This window comes from Pseudomyrmex gracilis, unplaced genomic scaffold, assembly GCF_002006095.1.
Source record: "Pseudomyrmex gracilis isolate BER0280 unplaced genomic scaffold, ASM200609v1 scaffold_771, whole genome shotgun sequence".
Classification (NCBI taxonomy): domain Eukaryota; kingdom Metazoa; phylum Arthropoda; class Insecta; order Hymenoptera; family Formicidae; genus Pseudomyrmex; species Pseudomyrmex gracilis.
In genome coordinates this window covers 23,553-33,992 of record NW_018021355.1, presented here as the reverse complement: position 1 = coordinate 33,992, position 10,440 = coordinate 23,553, and the positions used below count along the sequence as shown (strand labels likewise).

General features: G+C 38.0%; 2 protein-coding genes across 4 annotated transcripts; one reads left to right on the top strand and one right to left on the bottom strand.

Moving 5' to 3' along the window:
- The first annotated feature begins 5,475 nt into the window (after nucleotides 1-5,475).
- On the top strand, nucleotides 5,476-7,503 carry LOC109861456 (putative nuclease HARBI1). 3 transcript variants are annotated; one of them, XR_002250967.1, is made up of 5 exons: nucleotides 5,476-6,109; nucleotides 6,188-6,327; nucleotides 6,412-6,755; nucleotides 6,847-6,973; nucleotides 7,059-7,503. XR_002250967.1 is itself a non-coding variant. In XM_020441119.1 (5 exons), exons 1-5 carry the CDS (start codon nucleotides 5,982-5,984, stop codon nucleotides 7,438-7,440), a joined length of 1,113 nt encoding a protein of 370 aa, XP_020296708.1. In that variant the 5' UTR covers nucleotides 5,476-5,981; the 3' UTR covers nucleotides 7,441-7,503. The 3 variants fall into 3 exon arrangements, 2 of the variants coding, with proteins under 2 accessions (XP_020296708.1, XP_020296707.1); XM_020441119.1 differs by having other exon boundaries at nucleotides 6,412-6,973; nucleotides 7,059-7,159; nucleotides 7,259-7,503; XM_020441118.1 differs by having other exon boundaries at nucleotides 6,412-6,973.
- Nucleotides 7,504-7,637: 134 nt separating this feature from the next.
- On the bottom strand, nucleotides 7,638-9,590 carry LOC109861457. Its single transcript, XM_020441120.1, has 3 exons — nucleotides 9,187-9,590; nucleotides 8,646-8,965; nucleotides 7,638-8,489 (listed from the first exon to the last, which is right to left on the bottom strand). Exons 1-3 carry the CDS (start codon nucleotides 9,473-9,475, stop codon nucleotides 8,022-8,024), a joined length of 1,077 nt encoding a protein of 358 aa, XP_020296709.1. The 5' UTR covers nucleotides 9,476-9,590; the 3' UTR covers nucleotides 7,638-8,021.
- Between the last annotated feature and the right edge of the window lie 850 nt (nucleotides 9,591-10,440).

Here is a 10,440-nt window from a genome sequence, read left to right as displayed (position 1 = left end):
CGAGCTTCGTATTTCTCTATCAACAATTCCGTCGCCCGGCGACAAACAGACGCAAGTAGTATGTGAGCAATTATGGCGTGTCAAAACAAACTCCTACTTGTCCCCCCACCACTACTGGCGCCAGTGCTCCACCACTTCGGTTTCCCCCACTCTTTCCGTCAAGGGGTTCTCCCACCTTTTCTGTCTAGAAGCTACGCCCCGGTGGAGGAGTTAGTTGACATGATTTATGACCTTATTTTTATAAATTGTTTATAAATAACTGGTTGCAAGTAGAGTATAAGTATATGGTGATAAATTATATGGGTGTAAGAAAGAGGAAGAGGATGGTACGGGTGTAATATTTTATTAAAAAGAAATTTGAGTTGAAGCGTAAGTGCTGGTTCGATGTTGTTGCTTCGAGCGTTGGAACGTGTATAAAGACGTGGGTAGAAAGCAAGGGAGTAGCTGTAAGTGTGGGAGATGTCGTCGGGCCCCGGGAAGGAGCAATGAGCGCGTGGTACGATATGGCTCCCAATTGGAGAGGTTAGAGGATAGCTGGTGCTAGTGTTAGGATCCCGGGAAGGGGCCAATGAGCGCCTGGTCCGTTATGGCGCGTCAAAACAATCCCCTTCCAGCAAGCGTCGCTGGCTCCGGCCGAGATAATCGGTGGGTCCGGTCGAAGTAGAGATAGGGTTCGTATATCTTTGACGAGGGTTGATTTTTTTTGCGGGGCTCTTATTTGAATAGGGGAAATGGGTAAATGACTCTTACAATAAAGAGTTTTCCGCGATTATGGAATTATTTCTTAAACTGTTTGGTTGCACGTGCACGAACAGGCGCATGCAGGTTCGCGCCTGTCTGGCGTCTGATGGGACGTGTGAAAAGCTGGCGTATATTACGTCAGAACGAGAAACTTCGAAAAAATTCTATGAGAGTTTTGATCGCATGGATATTTGATGAATAAAATGTTTATTTGAAAAATTTGTTTGTATGTTTTTCATAAACATGTGCGTGCATGCGTGAGTAGCTACGACGTAGAGTAAATGCACTGATAAAGAACTATTTACTGTGCTCGATGATATATAAAAATTATTTGTAATTTTGGAAAATGCTTGTTAATTTGTCGTCTAAACAAAAAGAGTGGTGGTAAAATAAGTTGATACTTATGCGCACAAGAGAGTAGAAACGGTATAAATAGAGCAACAAAACGAAGCAACAAAACGCAGAGCATTATTCTGCTGCAAATTACGGGTGACAAACGTGGTATCTTATTACGCTGTTAATATCTGTTAAAGTAACAAGTGAGAAGAAATGTTGGTGAATAGTGAAAAACAACACCAGCAATTTATATCCAGTTCCAAATCGCACGCGAGAATCAGCGAGAAGCAAAATGGTAGACACGAGATGCTGCTTTTCACCGTGTATGGATTGAATAATTCGTATACAAAGAGAATTCAAGTAGGATTGCTCCCAGATGTACAAGACGGATTGTTTTATCCTGCTATTAAACTATGTGGAAATGGAACAAATACCATTTGGCTTGATGCGGATGCATGGAAGAAATTTCAAGACATCATGTCGTTAATAAGCTTGTACTTGGACGGAGGTAAATACAAGACGGAGCCAATTGTAATAAATAATATCACATTTACTACGGCGTATGGAGCGAAACCCATATTAATTTCACATAAAGAATCTAGAGAAGAAGAAACAACCAACAGCGATACAGCAAGAGAGGAAAAAGATTCGGATTGTTCTAAAGCGAAGAAGCGGAAGATATTTACTGCCTCCATCGTTATGCAAAAACCAACATTTCTCGGTCTGCAGAATATAGCGCAATGTGTTAATGCGTATAAACACTTAGAGACATTAGCGAGTAGTGTTACCAAATGTTCTAAGTATTTAATACAAGAAACAGAATTGTTACTCCCGAAAGCCTATGTAAACGCAGATATTGTCAAATTAACAATCAGAGGTAATTACAGCGATATCAAACAGGCTGTACGGATACAAATTAAAAATTTGGCGTTTTTAGATACGTACTTCAGCTTGGTATTTCTCGAAATGAGCACGAGTTATTTGGACGATGTTGTTCACATTATTTTAACAAAGCGATAGAAATAATGACTTTTCTCGTTTTGCAGGTATACAAAAATTATGTTTCAATGTGAATAAAAGAAAAAAAATAAAAAGTATAGTCTTGTTACGTCCTGGCCCACGGTTACGGTCGGGCTATGGTGGAGTAACAGAGAGCTGTCATTTTTCTGTCTCCGCAGCAGGTAGGCGATTCTGTTGCAGCAGAGTCGAGCGAGTTTGTATGCTCTCACGGACAGGTCAACGGCGTATGCCGATCTTACTCTGTTCTATGAGGCCCCGCTCGTCGGTCTCTTTTTAAGTCTAGAAATTCAACTTTACTGACTAAGGACGAGACCGTGCGATCAATTGAGGATGTGGAGAGTGAGAGGTCGATTTAATAAAATGAATTAATTATGTGGAATATTAATTTATTCATATCGCGTATTCGTTTCGTTACAGATTTCTTCGGTTGATGTGATATAGCGTGGATGGATGTTGTGTCGCGAATTTTACAAAGAATCGGAAGGTCATCGCTCGGAGGCGGAAGGGAGAAAAGACGTATGTATATATGTGTGTGTGTGTGTGTGTCACGAGAGCGTGTAGAGGGCTCCCGGCGGGGTTCTACAAATGTAAGTATGTCGGGAGGAAGTGTGTGGTGCCGATTCGTAACATGGTTAATTAGATTAATCCAAGTTGATTTCTATAATTTCACGGATTTCTATGGAGCTAGAAGGAAAAATGGTATAAAAATGACGGACTGAGACAAGTCGGATGTCACTGAGATACGGGAATCAGACGGGGAAGAGTTTTCTAGATGGAGTTGTAGATATCAGGTGAAAGAGATCGGAGAGATCGATTCTTAGTGGGTCTATTAGATAAAGTATTTTATTAGGATCTGCGATTCGATAGGTGGAGGCTAATTTGAGGAAATATTGTAATTTAAAGTCGAGCGGTGAGGTGATCGGTCGAGAGGAATCGGCATCTTCGTCATCCGCGTGATTTTCGTCAGGACGAGAGGGCTCAAGGGGCGCTGGAGAGGAGAGCGAGGAGGTGAAAGCGGTGGATTGCTCGCGGGAGGAACAGGGGTGGGTAGAGTATCTGCGGGAGGATCGGGACTTATAGGTGAGTAAGAAGGGGATTCATACCGCAAATCGTCGTCGTGGTGTGTGTCTGTATGTATGTCGCCGTGTGAGGTTGCGTGAGAGGTGCTTGTGTGCGAGTGCGTCGGTGAGTGTGAGTGCTCGTGAAATGGACTTGTGTGCGTATCGCAGGGGTTTTTTATATTATTGTCGTTGTTGTTGTTATTATCTGCGTGGTCAACGTTGGATCGTTTCTCGAGGGTGGTAGGCGTCGGACGGTTGGGCCTGTCCGGCTCAGTTTTGCTCAAGGCGAGCGCGGCGGCTCAGCGCAAGGCTCGGTTCCGCCGATTGCGTCGAGCCTTTATTGTCGCCCGTGAAGTGTATTTGCGAGGTTCCACTTAAATCAATTATTTAATTGATAAGCTGCAAGAGTCTTATTTGCTTGAGTAACCCGCAGTTGAGCCTTCAAGGTGCGAGGAGAGGAAGAAAAAATTTGTTTTTTCGGCAAGTTTCTTGTACGCTGAGAATACGAAATTAAAATGGAGAATCGGAGATTATCCTGAGCTATTCAAAACCGCGGATGCCTATCAAAAGTCATCCAGAACGATTCAGGATCGCGGATATCTTCTCTGATTAAAGAAGGAAGTGAGAGGCTATCCAGAGCGATTCAGGATCGCGGATGTCTATCAGAAGTCATCCAGAACGATTCAGGATCGCGGATATCCTCTCTGATTAAGGAAGGAGGTGAGATGCTATCTTAGACAGTTCAGTACTGCGGCTGTTGTGTCTGATTCGTGCGAGACTTTATCGTTTTTATTTCGCGATTATGTTTCTCGGAGCTCTCTGAAGAGCAGCTGCGAGTTTCTCTCTTTTCCTCAATCTCTACTTCTAGTTCGTGGAACCTCAGTAATCAATTGGTTTCTTAAAAGCACTTACTACTTAGTTAAGCGGCAGCGGTGTCAGGTTGACTGCAGGCACTCGGGAGTGGAGGGTTGAAAACCAGTGCGGCTTCGGTGTCCTGGTTTTGGCACTCACTGCACCGAACTTCACTTTTGAGACTCTTTGCACCACGACACTCCCGACTCCTAAAATCAGCGGCTCTTATATGATTCCGGTTCTGAGAGTCCCGGCTTATATACAATTTTGAGTAAGCGGGGACTCTCTTAATCGAAAAACTCAGTTGAGCTTTGCTATTTCCTTTGTTAGTTAGTGGTCGGGTAAACTTCGTGAGATCGCCAATCGGTGACGATCTCTCGCCTTGGTCGGTTTGTCCAATTTTTCGGAGAAGGGAAAAGGGAGAGTGTTAGTTTTCGATCACGCCACATAGACTCTTTGCTATTTGTTTATAATAAAATTTTTGTGTATTATTCATGGCGCCGGAGTTCTATTTGCCCCGGCTGCTCTAAATTTTATAAGCGGTGTTCTTCTTGGCCTGGAGATATCCGGGTTTGTTTCAAAAGCTGCTCAGAGTGTTTAAACAATACATTTTTCTNGCTCGTTATAGCAAAATTCCGGGTTATTACTAGGCGCGGTTTATCTTTTCGGGCGCCGATATGATTTTTGTTTGCTCTCCTATCGTTTGAAGTCTAAGTTTCCGATAGGAGACCCGTTCAAGTTATTTATTGCTTTTCATTATTTACTAAGAAAAGGGTTTGTTATGCGTTGCAAGAAAAAGGAGACCGTGGAGTCTCTAGGACGTAACAGTCTTTTTAATAAAATAAATGCATGAGTATATTGTTCTTTATTATTCTCCGAACCTGTTCTATTCGTGCGCGCGCTATTCTGGAAAGACGAAAATTAAAACGATTTTTGCGTCGTCCGTGCGCTCATAGAAAATAAATGATAAATTTCTTGATATAAGTTGTTTTTATTGTGCATCTTGGCGCAGCGTGTCTTCACGTACTCGGCTATGTCAAAGATTTTTTGCAGGCAGACTTGAAGTCGTAAATTTTCGTATATCTCAAGTCCTGTGACCCTCTGTTACGGTCCGGGATGTAGTTAGTGTTACACGTTTTAGAGAAACGCAAAGGGCGTCTTTTATCTCGAGAATAAATGACAGAAACTATGTCTGAGTAACAGACCAATATGCGAGTCGCCTTCATTTATTACACCCCGGTTCTAAAATTTTTGACAGCACTATGGAAACCGCGCCTAAACGATGTTTTTCATCTGATGACGAAACTCGACTGGCCCAGTGGTCTCGCGGCCTCAGTGCAGGGGCTGCGAACCCGGAGGTCCCGAGTTCGAATCCGCTCACCATCTAAAGCCCGTGTCACACTACGTATTGCGGACGTAGATTAGATTGGGATTGCGGATCACTGGATTCGGATTCGTTGTTCACACTACGGATTCAATTGTCTGCTGCAGAGTCTTCCAATTGATCACGTGACTGCATATTTTAACTAGAGNCACAACTGCATTAAACCTTATTACCAGATACGTGATATTCTTATGTTTCTAATAATATTTGCTATTATGTGGAAAGCATCTTAGCATCTTATCATTTGTTGTGGTCATCTTATTATTTGGTGTGGTCATTTGGACATATAATGGGTCCAAAAAGTGATTTGTTTTCTAAAAACATTGAATGCAAATTATNTAATTAATACACATGATGAGAGAATATCCTTTGTTGTGGATACAACAATTGAAGAATATCGTCGAACTGATTTAAAAGAGACTGCATTGAGATCAAATAGCACAAGTTCTAGGTCTCAAAGACGCTGTGTGCAAGTTAGCTCTGGTCTGCTATGGATCAAATGAAAATGTTCAGTATACAACATAATTTTTGGTACAAAAAAAAACGAAAAAGAGAGAAATTGTTTTTCATGCCTGTTATTTGTAATAATGGCTGAAGACNAATCGCGTAAGCGGAAAATGTGGGTGTCTAAGTGGATAACAGGAAGAAAAGAAAAAGGTTTGCATCATAATCTGTTTTTGGAACTTGCATTAGAAGATCCTAATCGGTTCAGAAGGTAAGCTATAAATTATAGAATATAACTGAATTTAAAACGATAATGGAAAATTTGTATTGCAACAACTTGTTCATTTAGATGCCTCAGAATGGATGTACACACTTTTGAATATCTCTTGAAGAAAATTACACCTCTAATCAAGAAGCAAAACACTCATTTACGAGAAAGCATTTCACCTAATGAAAGGTTATCGGTGACTTTGCGACATTTAGCAACAGGTAAAAAATAAACAATAAAATCGATTGATGATAGTTGTATATTTTGTAATCAAATCTGTTGTCTGTACATGTCACATTCCAAAGGAGAAACTCAAGAATCGTTAGCTCTCACATTCAGACTTGGAAGAAGTACCATTTCAAACATTATAAAAGAAGTCACAACAGCAATAACTATAGTTTTAAAAGAAGAATTTCTTCGCTTTCCTTACACTGAAGATGAATGGCGTGTAATTAGCAATGATTTTGGAGAGCAATGGAATTTTCATCATGTAATTGGAGCACTAGATGGAAAACATTGTGTTATTGATCCTCCACTACAATNTGGATCTATGTTTTATAATTATAAAGGAGATTATAGTGTAGTATTATTGGCTTTAGTGGATGCACAATTACGGTTTATTTATGTGNATGTAGGGACTAATGGCAGAGTGAGTGACTCTGGTGTTTGGAATAAGTGCTCTCTCAAACATCATTTAGATAAAGGTACTCTAAATATTCCTCCTCCTGCTCCATTGCCAGGTACACAAGACAAGTTTCCTTTTGTGATTNTTGGGGATGGAGGGTTTTCGTTATCAGAGAAACTGTTAATGCCATATCCAAAACCGCAATGTACTGGGATGATAAACAGAAGAATATTTAATTATAAGTATGTGGATTATTAATATTAATGTTTTCACTTGTTTGTCAAATCAACTGAAACACTGAAATATTACTNTACTCATGTGTTATAGATTATCTAGAGCTCGGCGGTGTTCCGAAAATGCTTTTGGTGTTATGGCTGCTCGTTTCCAAATTTTTCGATCTGCAATGCGATATGNTCCGGATAACGCAAGTACAATCATTTTAAGTATATGTTGTTTGCATAACATGCTACGAAGTCAATCTATTGGACGAGCTATGTATACACCATCTTCATTTCTTGATGGAGAAGATGTAATTTCTGGTGAATTTCGACGTGGGGAGTGGAGAGCCNAAAACGCAAGAGGGATGATTAATTTAGCTCATCAAGGTGGCAATCGTCATCCAACTCAAGCAATAGTACTTAGAAACANGTGGTGCGATTATTTTAATACTATTGGTGCAGTTCCTTGGCAAGAGCGAATGGTGCAATAAATTATAATTCTTGGAAACACTAAATATAAGCATACTTGTCTTATTCAAAAGTATATTATTAAGTTCAAAAATGTATTATAGAAACTGTTTTATATTATAAATATATATGTATTATTATTTATTAATATATGTATCTTATTATGTATGTGTAATATATTGCAAAATAAAACTCATATGCATATATATACTTTCTTTATTTCTTANAATATTATTATAGACTTATTCGTACAGTCTTACTCATATAACGTTCTATATAGTCTTTTATACAGTCTTCGTCAAAATCAATATATATATATCCTTATCTTTGACAACAAATAAAAACTTTGACAAAAAATAAAACTATAAATCACACNGTGTAACATAATATACAACTTAAAAAACACTATATAAACTTCAAAGCAAATGACAGTACTGTCATTTAAAACACGGGTAACTTTGAACAATTTGTTACAGGTAAAATGTCTATAACTGAGTAAGCTTTCTAAGCAATATGTTCATATAAATATTCAATTAATAATACGATAAACTATGATAACATAATCACAAAGTATATAATTAGTAATAAGATCTTGAGATATTGCTTATAATGTANGCTGCGTTAATACTTTTAAGATTTCTCTTTCATAATATTCTCGATCATTTTGAGTCATTGATCGAAGCCTAGATGCGATGTATNATCCAAGTATATCAAATGTATCCATTTTTGGAGGAGACACGTTTTCTTCAGCCATAGTTTTTATAGCATTAACGGCATCTTCCATTAGTTTAACTTTCTTGGAATTTCCTCGTTTCACATACAATGAATTCTTAGTAGGGCATTTAGTATTTAGTGGAGCTAATACAGATCTAGAAGAAGTATCTCTTTGAAGAGAAAGATCTGATGTATCATGTATTTCGCTTGAACTAGCAAGTGATTGGCTAGCAGACGTAGTCATAATTGATGCTGGATCTGGGCTGAGTTCTGATATGTATGAATCTGTTTCTACAGAGGGTGATGTTTGACCACTAGTGTTATAGTTATATTCATCAGATGGAAGAAGCACATATTCCTAAAAATAAAAATCAACATACATTAAACAATATTTATACAAAACAAGACTAAACATATTTTTATACTAATGATATTGAACACAAGTGTTAATTGGCAAAAACATTATATTTACATAACAGNGTAAACAAAATATAAATTACAGTTTTATACTTACTTCTGTATTTGTATTATAATAAATATTTGNAAGCTGTGATGATGTCTTTTGCACATTGGTATTAGAAATATGAGGAACAGGTGAATGATTCACCATCTCTTGACTAGATATNGACATATGACTTTGTGACAGATTATCAATACTGTCACCTTGTGGACACCTTTTTTTTAAAAATAAGAGCATATCATAATATTCCCACTTTGGTTTGTAAATTTCATCTGTTCCTTTCCCACTACAACGAGCTTTTGATTCTTTTATTTTTCTTTCATTTGCACGAAAAGTACTTTCCATATTTTGAAACCGCTTGCAAACTATATCTCCTGCAATAATACAATGAAAATAATATAATAAGCATAAAGAAAATATGAAAAATAAAGTAAAACAAATACTAAGTAAATAACATGAGTTTTAATAACATCAATAAAAGATTTCAACATAACATTGCAACTATTCAACATCGTATAGTCTCTATATTATTCATATTTTTACCTCAAACTCAATAATATAATAAATTAGTTTAAGATCAATCAATCATACATACCTGTAAATTTGGAACCTAAAGCTTGTGCTATTTGATCCCAATGCAGTCTTTTTAAATCAGTTCGGCGATATTCTTCAATTGTTGTATCCCACAACAAGGGATATTCTCTCACCATGTGTATTAATTTGCATTCGATGTCTTTAGAAAACAAATCATTTTTTGGACCTATTGTATGTCCAAATGACCACACCAAATGATAAGATGACCACAACAAATGATAAGATGATAAGATGCTTTCCACAATAATAAATATTATTAAAACACAATAAGCAAATATTATTAGAAACATAAGAATATCACGTATCTGGCAATAAGATTTGGTTGTGGCTCTAGTTAAAATTAAAACACAGAATGAACAGAATTTAAATGACTCCTGTATAGACTTGTCAGTTATCACTAATTTTGCTTCTCCGTCCATGAACGGGTCACGTGACTACAATTCAGTATTTTATTGGTTTAGATCACGCATTATGGATCGCAAAAATAGAAAGCCGTCTATCCTGCAATCTGCAATCCGGATCCGAAGCTGCCTCGTATTGATTGGCTAACTTCTGATCCGCAATCTGCAATCCCGATCCAATCCAGGGTACCGATTGTGTATTTATGCAAAGTAGTGAAAATTACAAAAGTGAGAAAGTTTACTAGTTGTCGACTAATAAAATCACAGATATTTTAGTAAGTTTTCTCACTTTTGTAATTTTCACTACTTCGCATAAATACACAATCGGTACCCAGGTCCGCAATACGTAGTGTGACACGGGCTTAAGAATTTTTTCCGGGCCGGTTCCTTTCAACCGAGTTTATCGGTTGATTGGCGAACTAAATCGGACCTCCAAAAATTAATTCGGGTGTAATTCCGAATTAATTCCTCCCTCCCACAAGGCGATTGTAGTCACAACATCCCGAGCACGAGCCCGACACAGATGGGCACGCCCACTGTGAAAGAAACCCGTGTATCGCGTGGTAGTAGGAACAAAAACTGCACAGTTTGATTTCGAAGGTTGACTATTAGGTAGGTAGGTACCTTAGAGGTAGTATCCTATACATACTCCTCTTTGATATCGTTATTTGAATTACTGTGACTAAGCCCAAAGAAAAAACACTTGATTTCGTAGAAGAATTATAAGCCTAATAAGACAAAAAAGTCCTCTGTGTCACTATATATACTTAAATAAAAAAAAAATAAAAAAAAAAAAAAGAGAGAGACAAAACTCGATAGGATTTCTAGAGTACTCGGTGTTTTGTCACTTTGCG